This window comes from Gobio gobio (genome assembly GCF_949357685.1).
Source record: "Gobio gobio genome assembly, chromosome: 2".
NCBI classification, from domain to species: domain Eukaryota; kingdom Metazoa; phylum Chordata; class Actinopteri; order Cypriniformes; family Gobionidae; genus Gobio; species Gobio gobio.
The window spans coordinates 58,814,506-58,841,526 of NC_137098.1; the positions used below are offsets into that span (position 1 = coordinate 58,814,506).

The window sequence follows — 27,021 nt, forward strand, 5'->3', positions numbered from 1 at the left end:
ATGTCTTAAGACTTCTTTTTTTTTTTTAAACGCCATATTTTTCTTATATTTTACCTTTATTCCACACCGCTGTCTCCACTGTCCTTTGAACGGCTCGTTTGCTTCCTGCTTCTGTGAAGCCCATCCCTCCAAAAAACGCTATGGTCTTAGATTGGTTAGATGGCCAAATGTAGTTTGTAGTTCTGCAACAGCTCTCTCTCTTTCGTAATGACTGCGACGTGGCCTCGCCCACTTTGTTGCGTGTTCGCGGGGGCAGTGTTTATGTTAATAGCAAGGGTTTATGATGTCACCAACCCGGGAAGAAGCTTGTTGTAGTCCAAACCGGCCCTTTTTGTAGGCAATAAACTGCCGTAAACTACTTTCAGCGCTGTAACTTTGCAGATATTGTTTATGCTCAAGCAGCAACATAACATACTAACTAAAGTTAAAAAAGTGAAATCGCATGCAACCACCCCTTTAATTGGAAATGCAAATCTGATTTGAATTCAAATTCGGATTTCAGACCATGTACAAATGTGTATCAATATGAATACGAATATCATTATGGTTTGAATTGGGTTTGTAAAAATCTGATTTAATTTCTATTTAGCTGTGAGCTAAATGTATACTCCAATAAAGCTATATTTCCATTCCCTTCACTCACAGTACATGGCATGCAGTCCAACTTATAAAAAAAAGAAAGAAAAGAAAATTAGAAGTGTTACCTTGGCAACTAATTGAAATAAAATAAGTTTAAGCTGAAGTTCTAAAATTGAATATAAAATAAAAGCTATATACTATAATTGTATATAAATAATACTAAACTAGCACTGCTAGCAACACCAAAAAAGCAGCAACCACATAGCAATTTGCTTAAAATCACCAACCCCCTGACATCCACCCAAAACACCCTTACAATCATGTGCCATCATGGTAAAAATACATGCAGAACACCTTAACAACAACATAACATGAGTTGATATAGGTTTGTACTGTAAAGCAGTGTATAATCTAGTGCAGAATCCTATGTACTGTTATGCATGTAATACATATTAGATCAACAGATAAATAAAATGAATTAATTCCAAAACAGGAGCACAATATTACTCATTTAAATTAAATGTAGTTTATGAGACGGAAAAACCTCTTTGCGAATATCTCTAGTAAGTGTGCATGCATGTTCACATGTGTATGACTCCCCGTCAGGCTCAGCTGTGATGCGTTTGACTGGTATTTCCTCCGAAACAGACTCTTTACCCTGTGTTTGTTTTCCATAAAGGATTCCTTTAGTCAGGCCATGACTTCTACTGACAACCATGTCACAGAAAATGTGTGCATGCTTTTCTACATGAATGATAACTTTTTTATTTTTAACCCCTGTGTTTTTAGGTCTCAGAATGAGGCAGATGGAAACATTGGCACAAACCTAAGCTCTGGATGCCTCAGTAGAGACTCCAGTAGCTTCAGTAAGATCAACCAGTCTTCAACTGAGGACCTGTCAGGTACCCTGTTCAATTTATATCAGATGAGGCGTAAATTATTGATCTGATTGTTTAGGAGCTTTTTCTTTAGGTAATAATAATAATACATTTTGTATTTTATGTCTTGAATGTAATTTTTAATCAATTTAATGTGTCCTTGCAGAATAAAAGTACCCCCACAATTTTAAACAGTAGTATTTAACTACTGATATATTATATGAAATGTGAAAATGAATGTCCAATTTTCAGGTGAAGATCCAGAGTCCAGACGCCTGAGGACTGTCAAAAACATTGCTGACCTGCGACAGAATTTAGAAGAGACCATGTCAAGTTTGCGGGGGACGCAAATCACACACAGGTAGATGCATCTGCAGTATTTCTTACTTATCCCAGCCTGATGTAAATTTCACAGAGAAAGCACCTATAATCTGGTGTTTTAAAGAACCCAGAATCATTTGTATCTGAAGAACTTTTAATGAAACATCAAGAATAGTTTTAATTTCCAAAGAACCATATAGCCATCTTAAGAACCACATCGAGTGGCTAAGATGGAGAAGACCGTTATTTGGTGAACCATGAAGCCAGCTTTTCCTTGCACTTTTTCTCTTTTGAGACAGTAGTAAGTAACCATTCCTTCCTCACATTGACTCTATCTCTAAGTGACTTTTTTTTTTAAATGAATAGAGGGTGTCCACTGGCTCCTTGGTGTTCTTCTTTCCATCTCGGTCTATTCTTAAAACCTTCTTTGTTCCTCTTTTTGATTGTTCATCTAATTGACCCAGACTGCATTGCTATGATGGCATCATGCAGAACTGCTTAAAAAGTCCATTTTAGGGCAAAATGAGAGCAGCAAGGCAGTTTCCTGAGGTGTCAGAATATTTGTTACAATTCCTCAGTACTATGTATAAATTATTTTCTCATATTAAAAAGTTAATGTTGTAATTGAATGCTGTGTGGTGAAAAATACCATAGTAACTGTAGTTTCGAGGACTAAACTATACTACAACAGCCTAGAACTTTTGGTTAAACTTGGTGTATACTAACCACTGCAGACCAGGAACACCCCATAAGAGCTGCAGTTTTGGAGATGCTCTGACCCAGTCGTCCAGCCATCACAATTTGGCCCTTGTCAAACTCGCTCAAATCCTTACGCTTGCCCATTTTTCCAGGTTATAACACATCAACTTTGAGGACTTTAGTTTAGGGTCCAATTCTCACTATTAACTAACTATTAACTACGACTTTTGCCTCAATAAACTCCTAATTACTGATTATTAATAGTTAATATAGATGTTTAAAGTGTATTAGTTAATTAAAGTGTAGGTTTTGGGTAGGATTAAAGGTGCAGTGTGTGAATTTTAGAGGCATCTTGCGGTGAGGTTGTGAATTGCAATAGCCCATCGGTCACCCCTCCCTTTTCCGGTCCGACATAGGACAAAAATGTTGTCGTCGGAGAGAGCAGAGAGTGACTAGCGCTCTGTTGAGCAGTTTGTTTAGGGCTACTGTAGAAACATGACAGCTCAAAATGGCGACTTCTCTGTAAGGGGACCCGCGGTGTATGTAGATAGAAATGGCTCATTCTATGGTAATAAAAACACAATAGATCCTCATAAATACTACACACTGCACCTTTAAGGGATGTAGAATATGGTTAAGTACATTATAAGTACTAATAAACAGCCAATATCCTAGTAATATGCATGCTAATAAGCATCTAGTTAGCTCGTAATCATAGGGGAACCTCTTTAAGTGCTGTATAGCACCAATATTGGTGCTTCAGTGGTTCTTCAGCAGTTCTTCAGCGGTTCTTTGGCTGAGGTGCTATATAGATTGATTACGACCAAGAACCACTTTTAGTGCCATATAGCACCAATTTTTTTTAGAGTGTAGTGGGAATTGGACCCTAAACTAAAGTGTTACCATGAGAATGCAGATAAGTCAAAGGAAAAGGGAAGTTGTTAAAAAAAGAAGCAAGTTAATTTTGATTCATATTGACTGAAAGTGAATTTGAAATGTTTTTTTCTCTCTCTCTCTCTCTCTCTCTCTCTCAGTACACTGGAGACCACCTTTGATGGTGGCGTGACCACTGAAATGAGCGGTCGCAGCATCCTCAGCATGGCGTCACGGTCTGCGCCGCTGTCCTGGGCCAGTCGCATGGGCCAGTCCAGTCCCCGTCTACAAGCAGGAGATGCTCCCTCGGTTGGTAACGGGTATCAGTCCCGGAGCGGAGGGGTGGCGTCCGGCCAGGGCCGGTATCTGTACCAGGCTCCTCTACGGAAGCAGCTGGCAGCACGCGGCAGCGCCCTCTGTGGCCTGGAGCTGGGAGACAGGGTGGAGGATCTGGAGCTGGCAGGAGTGGGTCTGGAAGTGAGCGGCTATATGAGTGATGGAGACGTGCTGGCTAAGAACGCCCGTACTGATGATCTGACCAGCGGGTAAGTGTGAAAGATGGTTGTCATTGGTTAAGACAGATGACTGGTGTGGTTTTTCAATGGCTGATATGTAAAGGTGTTGTCTTAATGTAGTTAAGTAGAGATAAAAGGCAGTTTAAAGTGTGCACAACAACATTTACACAAATGGTTATTCTTTGTTGGTCCTGGAAGATATTGAACCAATCATATTCCTAACCCTTGCTGAGAAATGATTGTGTTAAGTGCCTTAACAGAGTGATATATTGGTGTAAATGGTGTATTGGTGTTCTGTTTACCCTAATGAAAATTCTCAAGTTCATAAATTTGCACATTACCATGTGGCATAAAGGTAATCATATGAATCATGCTTTCTGTGAAGACCCATGAACTTATCCATATGGACATTTTTAGTGTTGCTTTATTGCAGTGTAGCCACTAGAGGGTGAGATGGTTCTCTAAATATGAGCTCGCATGTTCTTTTCTCAGGGCTAATGCATTTTCTTATTGCGATGGTAAGTCAATGTGTGACTACCAAGGTCAGAAATTAACTTTCCAATTAAGGCATTTTTTTTTACCTTTGTAAGGGCAAGTTTTATGATTACCTTAATAAATCTAATGGATAGTATTAACTAAGAGCCAAATTTTACATTTAGCCATTGTTTTAGTAAATGTGCTAACTCTGTAAAATATTTAGCATTCAAAAGTTTGGGGTCGGTTCGATTTTTGAAAATACATTTATTTGATCAGAAATACAGTACAGTGTTCTAAAATATGAATAAATTTTTTTTTAAACTGTCTTGGTTTTAATATATTTTAAAATATAATAATTTCAGGCTTAATTCATTACTTAAGTGCTTCAGTGATCAATGATCCTTCAGAAATCAATCTTATATGCTGATTTCTTATTATTATCAATGTTGAAAACATATTTTTGGGGAAACTATTATAATTTCTGATAATTCCAGGATTCTTTGATGAATAGAAAGTTCAAAAGAATGTTTAAGTGACATTATAAATGTCTTTACTTTAGATCAATTTAATGCATCCTGCCTGAGTAAAATTACATTAAAAACAAAAACAACTTACAGACCACAAACTAGTGTTTTTTTGCTAATATTAAATTATATAATAGTAGATGTGGTTGACATTTTTTTGGAGCGCTCTTAAAAGCTGAAATGGTGAATTTTTTCCTCTCTTCTGTCTTTGCGTCAGAGCTCAGGATAGACACTAGTGAACGGTTTGGGACTGTGTCTGTGTGTGTGTGGCATTAGTGAATCAGTGTTTCTCTGATTTGCTGATTCACTTCTCACGGGTAGGTTTTAATTCAGGTATTTGTTAGATACACTTATGATGTCTAATGACGCAGGTGAGCACATTGAATGCAATAAATACTCTCACCTTTGGGCAGGAATAAAATCGCCTTAGGTGCATTTGCATCCCCCGTACTGAGTGTTCAGACTGAAGGCGTGATATAACACGGATTTAACGCCCCCTTCGTGCTGAAACAAGCTCTCTGCATACCTTGACTGTGATAATGTGCAATTTAAACCTCTTGTGTTATTATTTCCTCACAATCACAGTCTTCCTGAGTGGTTTGAGCACTACAAACCGTTCTAGTGCCTATAACATTACCAGATTATAGAGAACGGGCCAGGTGACAGGCTGCAATTACACCTGGCCGTAAGCCTGACTTCTGGATGCAAACTATCACTAAGATGTTCATTTAATATAAATGTCAGACAAAATTCAGGCATCGAAATTCTGTCACATTCACTCTTTTGCTTGTCGTAGGTAGGGGTGGGTATTGAGAACCGGTTCCATTTTAGAGCCGGTTCCAAAATAAAAAAAACAGGGATTCGATAAGACGTGTGCATTACGATTAGAGATCGACCGCTATTTTTTATAACCGATACTGATACCGATTGTTTGCATGTTTATGTGCCGATTTTTTTATTGCCCTATTTATTGTGTTATTTCAGTTTTTTACAGTAGCAACTGCACTGAACTGAACAAACTGTTTTATTTAACATGCTTTAAACACTATTTTTTGCAATTTCAATTCTTTTCTTACATACAAAACAAAACACACTTCTACATCAATAAATTGAGTCTGAAAGGGTGCAATTTGTTTTTTGTTTTTAAAATACATTGCAGTCACTAAAGTCTTTTTAACATTACTGCTGTTGCATCTTTTTATTCATAGCAACAGCATATTAACAACAAAATAAATGTACAAAGTCTAATGGAGAACATGAATATATGACAGTCTATCAACTATTAATAATGTTTTTGTTGGTCTAGATTATGAAATACTTGCTGATGACAGAGCGCTGTTTTCATATAAGCGTTTACACAGAACGTCTCTTGAGGATAGGCCTAATAATTAATTTCTTCGGAGCTGTAATTATTTAGATGTTTATTATATGAATGTTATATAGCAGACGTTAATGTAATTTAAGGAGTTTTAAACAAGTGGGTCTTGTTAAAAGTTACATATGGTCACCATGCTGGAGCAACAACCCAGTGGGTGAATGGCTGAACGCGACTTCACGAGATGAGCATAGACGAGAGAGAGAGAGAGAGAGAGAGAGAGAGAGAGAGAGAGAGAGAGAGAGAGAGAGAGAGAGAGAGAGAGAGAGAGAGAGAGAGAGAGAGAGAGAGAGAGAGAGAGAGAGAGAGAGAGAGAGAGAGAGAGAGAGAGAGAGAGAGAGAGAGAGAGAGAGAGAGAAATTCAGAGCTTTTATTTCCAACAAGCACTCATTTATGGCTATTTTATTTAATTCATGTAAAGTTACATCTTTATTGGGACATGACGGATTAAGTGACTCTGTGAGTTCATCTCTATTTTTAGCACCAAGTTTAAACTACATAACATAGGCTAGTCTTTCTTATTTGTGCATATGTCATTTGTGCGTTACTGCCTGTTATGTTAAATAAAGTTGATTTATTAAATATTTATTTTTAAACAATTCTGAAAACGTCCACAAGATGGCGCCATTTATCTGTGAATCCTATATTACAAAACTGATACCCGATTATGGAGAAATGCTTAAATATCGGGAAAAATATCGGTTAACCGATATATCGGTCAATCTCTAATTTCAATACCTCTTATCGATTCCTTTGTGTGCATTTTAATATGACTTTAAACCATTCAAGCGCAAGAAGACCCATGTGCTGTTCTCTTCTGCGTCTTTTTGCACTTTAACGGACAAATACACACATACATACACAATATTCCTGCTGCCGTCTCTATAATAACGTTAATCAAACAACAAAAGTAAATTCACTCGCTGTTCTTGACTATAACTTTTGTAACTATATTTGTAATGTATATTTTATGTGTTATTTTACATTTGATTACAGTTTCTCTGCCTAACAATTTTACAACACTGTTATTTATTTGTGCAATTGCTAATTTTTTCTTTTTTTAATTATTGAGTGTTTATTTGTCTTTAATAATGCTTGAAATTTATATTAGGCTAGTTGTTTTTGCTATGGTATTTTTAAACCATAGACAAAAGTTCCTTGTGTAAGTGTTCTTTAGCTGGTTGATTTTTGTTCATGGTATTCAGCTACAATGAAATCTTTTGCAATAAGACATGAATGTGAATGATATCTGTTTGTTTTTTCCCCCGATAAGAATTGATAAGAATCGCTGAAATTCAAACGATACCCAACCTTAGTCGTAGGTGTGCTATTGTAATTTTGACATTTTGAACATAAAGCCCTTGACACTTAATGAAAGGCCAATACAGACCCAAAGGAATCTCCGATGTGCTTTAATAAATGTCTCTTAAACTAGAGGATCCCTTGCACAATAGATGATGTCATGAGCATTGATGGAAGTGAGATTGGTATTGGGAGGCTATATAGATCTTAAAGTGCACAAACATGTTTGAACCAGATCCCTCACAGAAAGGAGGCTGCCACAATACTGCTATTGGATCTGATTTCCCAAGTCTCAAAGTGGTTGTTTTCACAGTCCAATCTGGACTGACGGGTTAAAAGCTTTACTGTAGAAATTCACCCCAGGCTGCTCTATATATGAACATACATAGGCTGAGCTAATATGATCTCCTTCCTCTATTCATAACAGCACTTTGATAATGGAGCGACAGGTTTGTCACATTACATCATATGTATCGTGCTGAAATGAATATGTTCTTTACTTAAAAGAGGCTTTTATTATTGACATTGTGGTTACAGCTTCTGTGAAGCTACTGACATTTAAAACAAAACAAATAATCATCTGGAAGTAGATGAAAACGCTGGGAATTGTGTCATCTGTGGAGGTGAACACTGGTTAACGTTTGACCCTAGGATAGTCTTGCATGGCATTTAGAGCTTTAGTTTGTTTAGTCTTTGTTTGGGTTTTGTTCACATATAAATAGGTTTTTAAAGTGTAAATTCATGAACTTAAATTACGTGGAAATCATTTAGAAGATTGTCTCAAGATTGATTGTCTAATGTTTGGGCAAAAAATATTATATAATATAAATTATTATAGGATATTTAACTCTTTCTGCCAAGAAATTTCCGATATTTGTGAGAAAACGCTTCCCCGCCAAACACAGGATTTTCCGGGTTTCTGTATTTTCACTGTCATATGCTAGGGGGCGCTATACGCATCAAAGCACAGGCGAAGAAGTGATTGTATGTAAGCAGATGCATATTGTGATCATCAACATTAAACATCAAATAAATCAAAACTGTCTAATGTTACTGAATTAAATGTCGACCCAGGACGAGCTATAGGACTGTAAAAGCAGTAGGGGTGTTGATGGACTCGATCTGGTACATCTGTGTTTGATCATCGTTCTGAATCGGATCTGGATGTAGTCTTTAACAAAAATGTGATTTTTTTTTCAGCATTTTGTTCAAAATTTAGCTTTTTTTTATGAAACTTGTCCATATTTAAGTGTTGATAAACAAGGAATGCATGGAGCTAGAATAAAATTCTAAAGGGTCTGCTCTTTCGTTTGATATATTGCATGCTCAGATATTCATACAACATGGGCCATTACATTTTTGTGAAAATGATAACAAATCCTGGCAGTGGCTGGCAACTCTTTTTTTTAAACGCTGACAGGGAAAGATTTAATATAGACTGGTGTTTTTGCATTTGTATTTTTGAATATATCTCTTTTTGAAAATATGAGCAATATGCATAAGTGAAAAATATTATGACTATGAAAAATCTGTGTGTGTGTGTGTGTGTGTGTGTGTGTGTGTGTGTGTGTGTGTGTGTGTGTGTGTGTGTGTGTGTGTGTGTGTGTGTGTGTGTGTGTGTGTGTGTGTGTGTGTGTGTGTGTGTGTGTGTGTGTGTGTGTGTGTGTGTGTGTGTGTGTGTGTGTGAGAGAAAATGTATGCATATGCAATCTTGAAGATTGTCTCAAGATTGATTGTCTTATATTCAGGCTTTTTGGTTAAAAATAAATAAATATATATTTAAAATTATAATACCGTAGGACATATTTTATACAGGCTGGTGTTTGTGCATTTGTATTTTTGAACATATTGCATTTAATTTTTCAGTATTTTTTAATTAATTCAAAACCTTCCAAAGAACATGTCTACGATGAATATTACCCACATTTCACAAGAAAAAAAAGATGATTTATATTTAGCATAAAGGCAATGAAGCCTGATTTAAGATCATTCAGACATATTGCATTCTGACAGTAATCAGTATGAGAATTTGAAAAGTGTGCTTAGTTGTCATTAAAATAATTTTAATTTATTAACTTATATGTATATATTGTTTTGTGTGTGCCATTTATCTCCTCATAAATAGAAATAGACATAAATGTATAGTATAAAAAAAATCTAAATCTAAATAAATGGCTTCTTGTAGAGCCATTCCTCCATGATAGATCAATTTTGCTCTTCAAATGTCAGACTCAAACATGAATCTATGGCATCAATTTAGTCTTACTTTTCCTCTCTGAACTCTCTTTCCAGTTCCCTCTCTTTCTTTTCCCTCTCTTTCTCCTCATGTGTTGCCCCTCTCCCAAAACCCCTCCAGGCTGTCTTGGCCCGATCTGCTCATGGGGTGGGGGTTGTGTTTATGTGAAGGCGTGTGTGTGTTTTGGGGAAGGGGGTGGTTGGTTTAGCCTCCTCCCTCTTCAATAAACAGTCCAGCACACCGGCACAAATTTCAGCCAGTCATACACACAGAAGAGTAGAGACATAGAATATACTCCAGCACTAGAGAAAACGCATGCAAAACATATTCATAACCTCACACGCTATTGCAAACAGACACATCAGAGAGTCCAGAAAGCAAGTATTGAGAGGAGATCTCATCTCATCTGATGGATGGTTAAGACTGAAAGGTATGTCAGTCATTGTTGTCAATCTGTATTCATAAAGTGACCTTTAATGCCTCTAGAGATTGTAAAAGTAAAAATGAAAGAGATTTTATTAACATTAAGAGATTGTTTTAAACCTGTTTCTGTTTAATGTAATCTAGATTATACTAGTAGCGTCAAATTGTATTTGTACAAATAAGTACAGAAAAGTATGATGCTGTTCTCTGTTGATGCTTGAAGTTGGATTGTGTGTATATATAAATATTTAGAAATAGTGTATAGTGTGTATATATATATATATATACAGCTCTGGAAAGAACTTCTCAATGTTAAGTGGTCTCCATTGTTTTCATGAGAATAAAGATTTTAAGGTGAAATATAACCTATATTTTTTAAATATTGTTTGTGAAATTCACACACGCGCTCCAAAATGCAGAGAGAAATTGAGAACTGGAGGTAAGAGGAGGTGATTTGATTAGAGATGCTGATGAACTGTTGACCGTCTGGAGGTTTTTGGCAACCTATAAACCCTCCAGCTCCAGAAATTTCAGCAACACATTCTCAATATGATGTGACAGTATTTACCACAAAGAGCTACTGTACCGACACACAACCACACACTAACAGACGCGCAACTGTTTTACCTTGAGTGAGTCTGCTTGAGCGTGAAGAAGGTGTTTTATTCCAGTGTCCAGTGGGAACTATAGGAGAGTGAGTGGCGGTGAGCAGTGAGGAATCTATTGACAGGGCAAATATTTGGAAGAGTATCCGATTTTGTTTTAGTAATGTGAGGGTTTGTCTTTCACCAAGTGGTCCTTTCTCCCAACTAAACCTCATAGATGTGTGAATGAATGGATAAAGAAACGAGTGATGTTGCTTCAGTGGAACTGTGAGTTTTACATGCACACATCTGGTATCATTAGATGGTAATAGTTAGTTGAAGGTTGATGAAGGAAGTTATTTTTTTTACTATCTGTTCAAGAATAGTATGACGTGTGTTTGTGTGATTATCATTCAGGATTAATGCAAAGTCTCATCTGAAGACATGAGAGATCTTTTTCCCTTTTTTTGGAGCGAATGTGAATCATTGACCCTACTAACCTCATGTCTCTCTCTCTCTCTCTCTCTCACTCACACACATATATACACACACTTCCTGTTGCCTGATTTAAACCAGCGGAGGGTTGGATGTCATGAGGGCTGTATTAGCTGAAACACTGTTTAGTTTAGTTGATTGAGATGTCCATTACTAGTTCTACCGCTGATTTTTGTTTTTCATTGAACATCCTATTTGCCGTAAAAAGCTAGACAGTCTGAAACAGCTAAGATGCGTTTTTCTTAGTCTTCTTGTATAGAATATCATTCTCTGTATTGATATGTTCATGGTCTGATGACCATCATTAGTAGCAAAGATTTAGTGTCCCAAAATACTGCAGTGATTTTGTGTGGTCACCACCATTTATATGACTTCATTGCAGCCTACATGAAATGTTATACTTTTCCCCTCTACTCTATCATCTGGAACAAATTAAAAAAGCAATTAAAATGTCAGAGTGGAACTCTGCATTATCTAGATCATCAGTTTCAATCTATATTATATTATGCATCAGTAAGCAGTTTCCTAATTTTTTAAAATTGTATTACTTAATGTAGTATCTCTTTCTGCATGTTTTTTCAGGTACATGACGGATGGGGGATTGAGTCTTTATTCGCGGCGATTGAACCGGTTGCCGGATGGAATGGCAATGGTACGGGAAAGTCTGCAGCGCAATGCCTCCACCGGCCAGGGAGACGCCGACAGGTACGTAATTCTTCTTTCTCTTGTATTCTGTACATACACAACATGTGGATTCACTTCTACATTTAAATGTCCTTGTCTTTCCTTGAAGGTACACTATGTAACACTGATTCACTATGATGTGCTACATTTCAAGTATATTTTAGATCTAGCAGGATGGTTTTCGTTGGAAATTGTGTACATATGTCACTTGTGCGTGTCTCGTCACATCTGTAAATGGTGAATTTATGGTATGGCCATTCTTTGACACATGTATGGTGTAGGAGAGGCATAGGTTAGTTGTCACAACGAGCAAGAAAGGTTGACATGGGGCACACTAAATTTGAAATCACCAGGGAATTACCTTATTTTTTTAAACAAATGCTGAATAGAGGAGAGTCTGCTGGCAAAAAGAGAATGCGACAGATCTTGTAATAAAACAAGAATCAACATTAGCATGGGTTTTCGGAGATGCAGAGAACTGAGGGATTTGAAATGTTTTTGAAAATGGATATGGCGTTTTTATTTTAATAGATAAATATATGTAGCCATATGTAGCTCTCTAACAAACTTGATTGTAAAGCATTATCTATTGTGAATGGTCATTTCATTATAGCCGTTGATTTTCGGAAGTACCGTCTCTATCAGTGGGTAAAGCTACAGTAACGTCTTCAGCTAGTCAGTTTAAGATCCTTTCCATCTAAACTGGTTATATCTCTTAAGTCTAGTAGTGAATGTTTTATGAGCAGCAGGATAATATATCTCTCTCTTTTTAGTTATTGAGTTAAAGAACGATATTCATCCGTACAGTCACGCAGAGCTGAAGCACAACCAAAACAATTTTTCATAGTGTAGCTTTAAAGTCTGCATTAAATGGAAGTCGCAAGTCTTTGCTCTCCTAATGTGACGTATATACAAGTGAAATGGCTTCTCGAACAAGACAAACTGCAAGGCGGGCTTGATTTTGTCTATGGGGAATTGATTGGATGTTTTTGGTTTACTATTACTGTGATATCATGTGTGTGACAGGTTGTCCTGCCCTCGCGCCAGTAAACATCATCAGAGAAGATTTAAAAAATGTATAATAATAATATCAGTTTCTGTAGCAGATCAAGTTTAACTGTTTTGTCTGAATACAGTCCTATCACAGCTGCATTGGTTTTATAGGCTGCTCAAGGTCTATATTAAGTTCAATGGGGTAAATCCTGTACTGGAGGTGGCTCTGGTTGTTGACGGCTGATGGCACGCTACATTACAGAAAAGAAAAGAGAAAAAATGGGTATTTTATTGAGTTGAGCTTGCACACACCAATAGCTTTCAAAAGAAAGAAAACAACTGAAATGATGGCTTGTCACCACAACCCTCTCTGCTGCATATCTAGGTTGTAGTTTGTGGGTGTAACCCTGCAGAGTGGGTACGCCTGCCCCCTTTTAAACTATCATATTTAATTAGCATGTGTGTATTTATATGTATTTGAGTCATTAGCTGGCAGAAGGACAGATGGGTGCGTGAGCCAGATGAGATGCCGCTCATTCTGGTATTACGTCACCACATTTAGTCCTTCAACTAGATGGGAAATTAAGTTTTAGACTGTGGAAAATATAGTTTTTTTTTTAATGGTCACTTTTTAAAATCATGTCATGTGGACTTTCTAGAAATGGAGGTCTAATGTTTTCTGTGTGTCTTAGAAAGTCTTTTCATTCTACAAGGGAATATTGCACATCCAGTGGCAATTCAGTTCAATTCAGCATTTGGCTGTTGCCTAAAATATGACATATTTACATGCTCATTTAGATGGAGCTGTTACGCCATGTAGAGAATTTTTTGAACGCACATTAGTAAATGATTGTCAAAATTATTATTGCTTTTTCAAAATACCTCAACAACTACATAGCAACACCCTGACAACCACCTATAATGCGTCAAGTTTTGAACATGCCATTTTTTGTAAGAAAATGAATGAAAATTAATTAAAAAGTAACAAAATATAAACAAAAATGTTACTTTTCTGGTGTTTTTATGATGTTCTTTGTTGCTTGCAATACTTTTTTGTCGTACTTGTTTTAGTATGTACAGTAAACATCATGGCGTGATTTAGTAATCCTTATTTTGCATATATGACATCTTGTCTCATTCTTATTGACGAAGCACAAATGTGAACACACAATCCAGCCTATCTGATTTGAATTCCCTTCTTTGCACCAGAACAAAAGAGCTTGTTTCTGTGTTATTTGCATGGCTCTGATAAAAACACATGCCGCTTTTGAATATGATCAAGACTGTTCAGAGACATTGACCTGTTGTGTTTCATATAATAGCATTTGACCCGTTCACACTAAATCATTGTGTTTATTATTCAATATTTGGAGGATACTGGGCAGGGTTTACCTTGAGGTTTACCCTATATACATATAAATATATGCACCCTTCACCCACACTACAGTGTGTCTTGTTAGGACTTGACCACAGGACGAGAAGCACACGGTGGAATTCCTCCCTATCTTTCCCGTCTCTTTATAGTCCCATCCACTCGTTTTCTCTCTGTCCCCCTTAGACTCCACACATCAGAGGAAAAGAACAACACGGTGATGAAATGATATAATATGGGTGTTTCTTGCACCATAAAAAGCCTCCTTCTATTTTGGACACTTCCCCTCCCTCGTTTTCTGAGAACAAGTCCCCTCCACTGCGCTGAGGATGTTGTGGTTAACCTCCATGCTCTAAACATCTACCACTGTCTCTGCTGCCCTGAAACTCATCCATCTCTCTCTGCCTCTCTCTCTCTCTCTCTCTCTCTCTCTCTTTGTCTCTCTCTTTCAGCCAGATCTATTTGTTATCTTCCCCTTTTTGTTCTGCAACCCAATCATCCTTCTTTATTTCCACCACCCTTTTACCACATACCACATCAGTCTGTAGTCTGCACCACCAGTGCAGATCAGATCATGGGAGCTTCTCTATGAATGCAGGATCAGAAGTTGTTGTTTTTTCCCAATTTATGATACGGGGAAGTGTATGTGATAAAAAGTACAGGCAGGTCATATGGTATTTTTTGCATGACATGACTTTGTTTTTGCTGTTTGCACTAGAGAGATACACAGTAGTTTATGTTGATGACTTGATTTAGAGTATTTAAATGGGACTGTATTACATTTATTTTAACATTTTATTGATTTTTTTGTCACGTGTAATGTTGAGCAAGACCTGAGCAAAATCCGAGGTCTGACCCGTGACCCAAGACCCAAGCAGGTTCGAGTCTAGAACTTTGAACACGGGTCGGGTCTGATATTAGTAGCCTTGGGTCTCGAGTAACTTAAAATAAGTGTGCTTTTACCGAATGGGCCAGAAAAGACCCAAAAAATTTAAAATATGCCAACTTTCCACTATTCGTTTTAGGTGCTTAACAATATTTTATTATTTAAAACAAATACATATTTTAAAAAAATTCTATGACAACATTATTACTAAACATCCCTCTTATTCTATGTTAATACGTGCTTCTTTAAAACATGATTGCCCCATTAAACGGTTAGGTCACTCCAAAAATAAAAATCCTGTCATTGTTGACTCACCCTCATGTCAGTCCAAACCCGTAAGGTAACTTCGAAACACATTTCTGTCCCTCCATTGACAGTCCACGCATCTACCACTTTGACGCTTCAAAAAGTTCATAAAGATATCATAAAACTAATCCATATAAATTGATTATAAAAGCCTAAATTCAATCTGTTCATCAAATAAAGCGATCATGTCTCTGCAGAAAATTTGGACTAAATCGCTCAATTCATATGGGTTAGTTTTATGATTTTCATGTTTTTCCTCAAACAAAACAATTTGTGAAAATCCACTGAAAACATCCTACATTTTTGACAAAGTATAGGCTACATTATCTGGCAACATGGGTTAAAGCCATAGCTAACGTAAAAGTTACGAAGAAGGATTACAAAATGAATTTCATCGGAAGATGGACATGCTCTTTAATCTATACCTTCCATGTGGTAAGCTCATTCGAAATATTAATAAATACTTTAATAGTATATAAAGAATACTAAAATAATAGTGACATAGTGGTACACCCCCGGGGAAGACCTAGGACACGCTGGAGGGACTATGTCTTCCAGCTGGCCTGGGAACGCCTCGGTGTCCCCCCGGAAGAGCTGGAGGAAGTGTCTAGGGAGAGGGAAGTCTGGGCATCTCTGCTTAGACTGCTGCCCCCGCGACCCGGCCCTGGATAAAGCGGAAGAAGATGGATGGATGGATGGATAGTGGTACATTGGTACCCCTGGTGTTAGTTAAATTCCTGTTTTCCAATATATGGCCCCATATGGAAATAATAAATATTGCCATCAGTTAATCAAGTAATTTCTCTCTTTTGTTGGTCGCATTCTTGGAGGAGACACTCATCCCACATGAGACTTCTCACGATGCAATGACATTATTTACAGCTCATATAATTAACTATGAATCATTGCGTTATTCTGTAGTTCACTAATGAGGGGGAAACATTTCACAAGTCGCTGGGGTCTCCTGCTTTAAATAACACTTCTTCTGGCAGGAGTGTAGATAAAAGGGAGAGAGATAGCATGAGAGAGGCCCTGGGAATAACACAGCCGTGCTTCTCTGCCACATGTTTGAGTGTAAGAGGCTTTTAAGGTCACAGCACTTCAGATGACCCTGTTCTGACCTCTGGACAGGCATTCAAACGACAGACCAGCCAAAAGACCCTCAGCTGGGTCTGAACTGTAGTGCACACTTCTCAGACTGTGAGAAGACTGAATGTAGGAAAGAGAGAGACGGAGGTGGCTTACATTTTCCTGGGCAGGAGCAGTGGAGCACTGATTTGTGTGCATGTACGATCCTCCTTCCCTTTGTTTGTGCAGACCTGTCTACAGCACACCTGTGCAGCCGGAAGACACCTGGGTAGGAAGGGTCTCCCATCTCTCTCATCTGTATGTGTGTGTGTTGATGTGGGTGTCCTGGACTGTTTCTTGACTGAGACTGGGGCCTCTGATGTACACAGTTTTTTACTGTCTCATTACTGTCACTTTTTACCCAGCCGTCCAATCACACAAGGCCTAGACTTCTTTTAAAAATTCTACTAAGTCCAAACTTCTGAACGGTAGTGTATTTATCAAAAGAGCACCTGAGCGTTTGTTTCGGAACTTGGTGCGTTTTCTCCTGTTCGTTTAGGCATATGTGAACACGGGCGATCGCGCTGGTCTCGGCCCGATTGCAAACGAACTCTGGGGCGGTTCACTTGTGGTGTGAAAGCAATCTGACCCAACGAACCAAGTGGTATTATAATTCATAATGGGAAATGTGCTATATTAGCAATAGTGTCTGATTCTGTGAGCGAGCACATTATTTATCACAGTTGAAAACCCTCTTCATCTTAAAATGCTGTGTAATTGTGTTTCTCTTTCAGAGAACACTGTCCCAATGAAGCCTTGACACCATAGACTGTAAAAATATAGACGTAGTGTCCGTGACGTCACCGATAAGATTCTGATAAGCAGTTTTAAAGCGCAAAGTATGGACGAGATGGCCGTTGCCATCTTGGCAGCGTGTCATCGTGTGTCACTCCCAGATAACAGAAAATGGGCAAAAAGGTGGGACGTGGGCGGAGCTGAAGTGACGCGATGACTAACAGACAGCAGATAAATGGCGATCCACCTGTCACTAGAAGTGGCCACGCCCTTATTTATGCAGAACTTTAATGCTTTATATAATGTAAACGAATGAGTTATAAAAAAAATTCACCCCCCTCACAGTTGTCATGAAGGACAAAATTAGCCGTATAGACCAAAACCACAATTTGAACCAGGCTGTAAACATGTTGTTTTTTTCTGCTGTAAAGTTGGGCATTTTAACATGGAGCTCAATGAGATTCTGCTCCCTTCTGGAGGCTGTCTCTAGCGGCCAGTCGATGAATTGCAGTATAAGTCACTTCCGTATTGGCTTCAAGAGAAACTGCGGGAGGTTGCTGCTTGCTTGACATGTGTGTCTTGAAACGGTTAACCTCTAGACAGCGCTGGGAGATCCAGAGAGAGCGTGTTTTGAATTTGCTGCAGTATTAATACGAATGTAGTATACAATTTAACAGTGGGAATGACGACTACATTCGTATAGTGTCTCGACAGTTACATATAAAGCCACAATAAGCTCATGGAGCGAACTTGTCAATCATCTTGATGGATGACGCAGAGGAAACTCTGACCAATAAGAGGACAGTTGTACTCGCATGTGACTTACATAAACACATTTTGGTATGCTTTGAAATGGAAAGCGAACCGAACCAAGAAGGAAATGCAACATTGTAACAAATTAAGTCCCTGTTTCGGAACAAAACAAACAATCTATAGGTGTGAGAACGCCCTTAATGATAGGCTCCTACTTGCAAGATTTTCTGATCTGGCCCTGAAAAAGAGCAATTCCTCCTTACCCAAATTTCCTTCTGTCAAGATTCCCTGTGCCTGAGAAAACCTTTGGTGTTCAGAATGAGCACATGCCCTGGAAAACAAGGAATCTGGAGTTTTAAAAGTTTAGGATTTAGAAAGCAGAGCAGAATTAAAATGAATTCAAAGTGATGAGTGACAGGTAGGTGTTCTTTAGACTTTTATGTAATATTCAAATGGTTATTTTTAGAACTTGTAAAAAGAAATAGAGCTGGTAGTAATGGACAGAGAACGCGCCATCATTCCTTCTACTTATATGCTGATAGAGCGATTGTATGAGAGACATTTAACAGATGGATCGGCCTCTCTGTTCTTCTCAGTGTATATTGATATGGCGTAACATAAACTCCACTTGAAGTATGGGCATCTTCATCGCAGTAGTATTCCATGTGTGTGTGTTGCTGTGTTTATATGCATTAGTCTGCACATTTTAAGTGTGATTACACACACACATTACAGGTAACTGGATCAACATGATGATCATGCTTAAGCATTCAAAGCAGGCAGACCTCATGACCAGATACAGTGAAACGCTAAGCATCTCACATACAGAAATACACACGATTCCGTCAGGCCATGATGAAAGCTCTGTTGCTAAGGAGAGTCTGGCAGATGAGAGACCATGTGACTGCTTGTGTGTGTGAGATGGGGGGATGTGAGTGCTAAATTCAATACATATGTGTTTGTGTAGGTGCTGGACTTGAAGTGCTTTTTGCTAGAGAAAGAGAATCATTAAATCGTTCAAAACTGTGAATCATTTTTTTTAACTGGATTTTATTACTTGGTCAAATTGTCTCTCTCAACTGTAACTTTTTTGGTAGTTTATATACATAAATATGTTTAAGTAATAGTTCTGTCATTACATTTAAATATTTTACATTCAAGTACATGTATTCACATTAACACAAGAATTGTATATAATTGTAACTCTCACTCATCTTGTCATTTCCAACTTTTTTTTCTTCTGTGGTCTTCTGATGTCACTCTTTTCCATACAGTGTAGTTCAATGGAAAACCACCAAAAACATATTCCACAGGCTATATTTCAAGTCTGAGATAATGAGACATGAAAACCAATTATGGTCAATGCCATTCAGTTCACTTTTAAAAGTAATGCTTTACAATATTGTGTTACTCCTTAAAAAAATTAAGAGTCAGTTACTTTTTGTGGAAAGTAATGTTACCTTAATTTTGTGTTACTTTTTATCACCTGGGCTGGGCTTGCTTGTTTGTTTTTTAATAGCAAAAAAGTTATGTTTTTGCCAAATGTAAAGGCCCTTTCACACCAAAAAAGAAGTGAATAAGTGCACCTGTACAGTAGAGGGCGCAGCTTAAACAAACCTTTCAGCTGTGCTGCCATTCTGGACTGCGTTATATTCTGAGTTTTCATTTCACTGTTTTTATTCATTTTGAGGAATACTGAATCTGTTTATGTGCAAGTGAGATGAGTAAATGCCTCCTCACAGTTAGTAGTCTACAATACAATAACAATAACCAGCATGTTTGCGCAGCGCACACGAAGCACCTGCAATTTCTTCAACATGGGGATAAGACATGTGTCAGTCAATAAATGAGAAAACAAATTAACTTGCATTACTTGTTTTAAAAAAGCAACTCCGATATTTTGTTGTAAATTTAAAAGTAATGCGTTACTTTACTATTTACTTGAAAAGTAATCTGATTACCTAACTCACGTTACTTGTAATGTGTAACAAACCTGGGACAACACATCTAGAGGTGCCATTTTTGCAAGTAGGAGCACGTGAATGACATTTGAGAGGGAGATAAGGACATACATTCCAATCTGTTCCTCACACGGCGCTCTCATATGTATTGCTAATGCACATCATGTGGAACACCTCAAAAACAACAAATATTTGTTAAACTACAAAAAAACAGGCGTTGCATTTCTGCACTGTAAAAATAGTTCTGTGGTGAAATAAAGTACTACTGAAAAAGCAAAGATAATTTCTACATGAAAAAGTTAATTCAAAAAAACTATTAGTAATTCTATATTAGTACTCAATTCAAGCTTGTAGAAATTAAAGCATAAATTTCAACGTTATAAAAATAAGTAAAACTTCTCAACTTTTCCCATCATGCACTGGGGTTTGAATAATTATTGAAGTTTTCGCGGTTTTCCATCTGTATTTACACTGTTTTTGTTTTTAGGTTTAGTAACTTGCCATTTTGTGACATTTGGAGTTAATTTTCTACTCAAAATGACATTCATACTCAAAAACGACATCCGAAATTCTCGTCCGAAAATGTTGCGCGTTAAAAAATATATACGACCTCACATTGTGTCCATCACACTTACACCCTGCCTCCGAAACTTTCATCCGTCATAAAAAAATGTGGATCGGATTCGATTTTCTGCGTTTTTCACTTCTGTAGCAAGCATTTTGAGAGGGGTTTTGACAATTCAGAGCCACTGGATGACGAATACGAAAAAACGCATATTAAAATTTCAGACTCGGTGTGCAAAGACCTTTACTGTCACTGTGTATTGTGTACCAAGTATCGAGGTCTCTGTGTTCAGGCGCAGCATTACTACTATTATGGAGATAAGGTGTCTTGTCTACACAATATCTATTGTGGTATTTACTTAGATGTTTCTAAGAAAAAACATATACTTTAAAAGCGTGGTCTAATTCAGTGTTATATTGTTTGAGTAAAAAGTATTTCAAAGGAAACTCCAACTAAGTAGAAATTACTCAACCTTTTACTGGCCAAGTTAAAATTACTTATTTGCTTTGTTAATTTTACTTGACTTAGTTAAGTGGAGTTTACTTAATTCCATATGTGAAATTTACTGGCCCCACTTTATATTAGGTGGCCTTTACTACTATGTACTTACATCAAAAAAATAAGTACAATGTACTTATTGTGTTCATATTGTATTGCAAAACACTTTTGCTGATATTGAGGTGGATACGGGTAGGGTTAGGGACAGGTATGGGTAAGTTTAAGGGTAGGGTTAGGTGTAAGGGAAGTGTCAACAGTGTAATTACAAATGTAACTACAGAAATGAATTACAGATGTAATTACATGCAGGTTTATTTAAAAATGTAAGTACAATGTAAAGACATGTATGTACACAATAAGTGCATTGTATCAAATTATTAATTAAAATGTTAGTACATAGTAGTTAAGGCCACCTAATATAAAGTGGGTCCAGTTTACTTAAAAAATATGCGTGCAAAAACTTGACAAAAAAACATTTTACTTAATTACTTAAATTTTACTTAATTTGACTAAAATTCTACTTTTTTTTCAGTGTGGAAACATTTCGAAGTTAATATATTTTAAGCAAATCAGTTCAAATGAACCGTTTAATTAAACAGATTTGTTCAAATAAATTGGACCAGCTTTACACCAAAGTCTGATGACAAAAGAAACCTTTATTTATGAAACAAATTGGTGAAATAGTGCATGTAAGAAGGGGGAAAAACGATAACCACAGACGATAGAATAAAAAGCCTGTTGACCTCTCGTTGTTTTGTGGTCAGAGAGAGCTTTGTCATTCTGCTACCGCAGAGCTGAGCATGGAAAGGTCTGGAATGCCCCAAACTGTTTGGAACGTAACGGTCTTCTTAAAAGCCTGCCAGTTAACCTACTCCACCCCACATACACACACACACACACACACTCGCCTGGTTTAACCCTGACTCCCTCCTTCCCTGCACTAAGGTTTGTTGTGTTGTATTGATACCAGATTGTGTGAGGGAGATTTTGAGAAGTGGTTAATAGCCGTATAACCTTAATGTATATTTTAGTAGAGATTTAGCGCCACTTTTTAAGCAAGCACAGAATATAAATAAATATCTTAAAGCAAATATCTATATTTGTTATCTATAAACAGGATCTGTATGGATCAATATACATTAACTTTTTATGTTATGTTTATTTTATTTCCCGATGATGTAAAGTCTACAGGGAAAATCTGGGAAAAATGTTTGAAATGTTTATAATAATAATAGTAATAATGTATGTATGTCTGTCTGCCTGCCTGTCTGTCTATGTGTACATAATAGAACATACCTGTTAAATTTTTTTGGGGGGTGTTCATTTATGAAAATGTACAGCTGATGAAAGGGATCATTGTATTTGGGGGTCTGTAGCATCAAAAACCCTTGTTCTAAAAACTGCTGCGCTCAAAGGGCAGTTTGTGTAATGACTAGACCCATATAGCACATGCATAAATTGCATTTTCTACACGTTTTTCTGGGAAAAGCTGAAAGCATAATAGCACAATTATATAGCAAACAAACATGCAATGCATGGGGGATGCAGTGTGTGAGTGATGGCGGTTGTGATTCTGTTGAGCATCTAAGCTCAGTTGTACAGTTTCTTTAATAACCATCGAGTCTGTTTAAATGATAGATTTGTATGTGTGTGTGTGTGTGTGTGTGTGTGTGTGTGTGTGTGTGTGTGTGTGTGTGTGTGTGTGCGTGCTGAAGTAACTGACGTCACCTCTGCAGGTTTTAGCTGAGGATTGGGTTCTCAGGGAGAAAGGCAGGCTGTGGTGGGCCGTTGCGGAGGTGCTGTTTAAAGCAGGTCTGCTGGTTAGCCTGCTGTGCTGCTGGAGACAGTAATGGCAGGGTAGTGAGCCAGAGAGAAGCCCTCATTCAAGCTACACTCAAAACGCTGATCTCTAATTAGTACCCTAAACCCAATAGGGTGGTTCCTGCATGTGCATGTGTGTGTGAAAGAAGGAGTGTGTGTTTGTGTAAATGTGTGCTGTTTTTTGTCTTTTTCAACCTCCATTATCACTACCTCTTTGTCCTTCTCACGCTCTGTTTGTCTGTGTGTCGATGTGAGCGAGCGTTTCTCTGGGTTCCCGATCTATGGCAAATCCAGCGATCCGCAGGGTTAAAACGTCCCTCTCAAGGATCAGATTACCAGAGAGAAACGAACCAAGAGAGAGTGACAGGAGGCAGAGGTTTCAGGGAATACATGGATTGTCGTGCAAGTTAAGAAAGGAGTGAGGAATAAATACAACAAGACAGAACTTTTTTTATTAGTTTGCTTTTTGAACAGTTAAGATCATGAGGCATCTTTTTCCTGAAATCAATCTCCTTATTCCCTCCCCGGCTACTGGCAGTCACGGACATCGAGTCAGGTAGAGTGTGTAATGTGTGTATTATGTGTAAAAACAGCATGTGTTTGTGCAGAGCAAAATGAGTAATAGATTTGTAGTTTGATCTTCCAAAACAAGTCCTTTTGGGTTTATAGGAGGCTGTGCGGGCATCTGTTAAGACTTAATCAAGGCCGATTTTGGTTTAATGGATTTCTTTCAATCAAAGCCAGTCTATATGGGATCTAGGGATCTTCACTTTTCTGTCTCCTACTCTTTATGTGTGTCTGCAGTCATGTCAAAGAGAAAATGTACATGATGAAAGCGTTTATACTAAAGTTTGATGCTGAGGTGTCAACATGCGTCTATGCAGCAAAGAACGAGAAAATGATAACAAAAGAAAGTATGTTGTTGCACTCTCGTCTGTCATGATAGATAGATAGATAGATAGATAGATAGATAGATAGACAGACAGACAGACAGACAGACAGACAGACAGACAGACAGACAGACAGACAGACAGACAGACAGACAGGTAGACAGATAGATAGATAGATAGATAGATAGATAGATAGATAGATAGATAGATAGATAGATAGATAGATAGATAGATAGATGTTTGAACAAATCATCTGGAAGATTAATTTGTGCCTGGTGCGCTCTTGTTGCACTCATGATAGATGGATGGACAGATGGATGGATAGATAGATTGGACGGACAGATTGATTTGTTCCCTAGTTTCCTCCATTCTCACATGCCTTTTCTCTTCTGTGTGTGGCAGATAGGGGTTAAAAGTCCCTTAGGTCACTTGTACCCTTGAGTGTTTGAGCTAGTGTGTGTTTGTTTGTGTTTTCTTTAGTTGTCATAGTACGGTCTGAATGATAGTGGCCACCCGAGAGTGAGGGATGGTGTTAAACACAGCGATCATTTACTCCGGTTAGCCACCATGACCCTCATCAGATCCAAAAATGTACAGTATTAAAAGCCCATCATATAGTGTGGGCTTCATACATCTCTGATGTGGTTTGAAAATCACTGCTAATGCTGGGGGTTTTTTTCAGTTCAAAGATGAGTTTCCAGATAATGTTTCTGCTGATGAACAGAACTTAAAGGATTAGTTCACTTTTACATAAACTTTTGCTGATAATTTACTCACCCCCATGTCATCCAAGATGTCCATGTCTTTCTTTCTGCAGTCGAAAAGAAATTAAGGTTTTGGATGAAAACAGTCCAGGGATTTTCTCCATATAATGGACTTCAGTGGGACCCAAACGGTTCAAGGTCCAAATGACAGTTTCAGTGCAGCTTCAAAGGGCTTTAAAAAATACCAGACGATCAGTTTCTGCGAGAAACCGAGCAGTATTTATGCTATTATTTTACCTCTTAACAGAGGAACGCGATCGTCTCTGAGCTCCGCCATTACTTCCGGAGAGTGAGGTCAAATTTGATCGTGGTTATAGAAATATCGATAGTAGATGCCTCATTCTACTGATCCGTGCAGACGCTAATGAGGCATCTACATATACATCTATGACCACGATCAAATAGCATAAATACTGCTCGGTTTCTCGCAGAAACTGATAGTTTCGCTAAATAAGACCCTTATTCATCGTCTGGTATTGTTTAAAGCCCTTTGAAGCTGCACTGAAACTGTCATTTGGACCTTGAACCGTTTGGGTCCCACTGAAGTCCATTATATGGAGAAAACCCTGGACTGTTTTCATCCAAAACCTTAATTTCTTTTCGACTGCAGAAAGAAGGGACATCTTGGATGACATGGGGGTGAGTAAATTATCAGCAAAAGTTTATTTAAAAGTGAACTAATCCTTTAATAAGAAACTCCGTAACATATATTTGGCTAAACCTTATTTTTTTTTATCTCTTTTTCAGTTGGGATGACAGCAGTTCAGTCAGCAGTGGGATCAGTGACGCTATTGATACTGATGACATCAACACCAGCTCCTCCATAAGCTCTTATGCCAACACCCCTGCCGCGTCCCGTAAGGCCCTGAATGGACAGGTATGAGCCGCACACATTTACACACATGCCAACATACTATTGCAGTATGCGTTTATTTATGAATACTAACATATCTGTGCATGCACCTTTGTACAAAACCTAAACTTTGGATCTCATAAGAAATCTAGAAAAATGTTGCATCCTCTGGCTCTGTTAGAGATGCATCTGTACATTGATGTCAACAGCATAAACTCTCTTGTCCCATTTAAAACTAGAAACTATGGAAGCTTGTTTCCGCCACAGAATAAAACATTTTAAGATAATTTAAGATAACTTTTTTATCTCACAATTGTGAGTTTACATCTCACAATTCAGACTTTTTTTTAGAATTGCGCGATATAAACTTGTAATTGCGAGTTATAAAGTCAGAATTGTGTGATATAAGCTTGCAATTGGGAGAAAAGTCTTTATATTTCACAATTCTGACTTAATAACTCAAAATTCTGACTTAATAACTCACAATTCTGACTTAATAACTCACAATTCTGACTTTATATCTCGCAATTCTGACTTTATAACTCGCAATTCTAACTTTATATCTCGCAATTCTGACTTTATAACTCGCAATTCTGACTTCTTTTCTCAGAATTGTGAGATATATACTGAATTAAGTCCAATTCTGAGGGTAAAAAAGACTCACAATCTCGCAATTCCGTGTTATAAAGTCAGAATTGTAAGATAAAAAGTCGCAATTACCAGTTGTATTTTTTATTCTGTGGCGGAAACAAGCTTCCATAAGGAAAATCAAGTCCAAGAGATAAATACATTTAATTATTGCAATTGCAATAATAATTGCAATAATATTTCACAGTATTACTTTTTTACTTTATTTTTGACCAAATAAAGGCAGCCTTTGTGAGCATAAAAGACTTCATGTTCGAAAACATTAAAGTATCTTACCAACCCTAAACCTTTGAACTGTAGTGTAACTGGACTGTTGTTAATCCATACAAAACAAAATAGTTTTCATCCATTTACATCATTCCATTTTGAATTTCTTGTTTTTCCCTCTATATAACAGCATTTATGTGTGATCCAACTGCATCTTAAACACAAAGAGGTTGTTCTCCTGTGCTCTGTCTGTCCACCCCCTTTCTTTCTTCTAGTAAACCCCCTTCTCTTTCTGTTTACTTGAACCCAACTCTCACATTCCCCTGCTTTAGACCCTCATAAAGTGCTAAATAGGTGCTGTTGATTCCATAGGAACTTGTGTCAATATTTAAGCCAAAGCAATTGACATGCCACATTGCAATAAAACTGTGGAACAAATAAGCCGTTAAGAGCGAATACGTTTGACTTCACGACTATAATATCTCATTATATTGAGTTTTTATGTTTGGTAACTCTAAAACCACCCAAATCTACTGCCCTGTGTTGTGTGGAAGTTGTGACACATTTGTTGTTTTATTGTTGATTTTGTAATACATTTTGAGGTAGAATTATACAGGAAATGTATTGATTACTGATAACTCAATTCTGAATTTTGGAGCCTAATTACCATATAATA

At 37.5% G+C, this 27,021-nt stretch overlaps 1 protein-coding gene across 3 annotated transcripts in view; it reads left to right on the forward strand.

The window, feature by feature from the left end:
• The window catches only part of nav2a (neuron navigator 2a), a 118,114-nt gene that overhangs the window by 61,973 nt on the left and 29,120 nt on the right, over positions 1–27,021 (forward strand). For all 3 annotated transcript variants that reach the window (XM_079810922.1, XM_079810923.1, XM_079810924.1), the window contains 5 exons: positions 1,369–1,481; positions 1,710–1,818; positions 3,512–3,895; positions 11,864–11,986; positions 25,385–25,514. In XM_079810922.1, the coding sequence (XP_079667048.1) occupies positions 1,369–1,481; positions 1,710–1,818; positions 3,512–3,895; positions 11,864–11,986; positions 25,385–25,514 (859 nt within the window). The remainder of the gene's footprint in view (positions 1–1,368; positions 1,482–1,709; positions 1,819–3,511; positions 3,896–11,863; positions 11,987–25,384; positions 25,515–27,021) is intronic.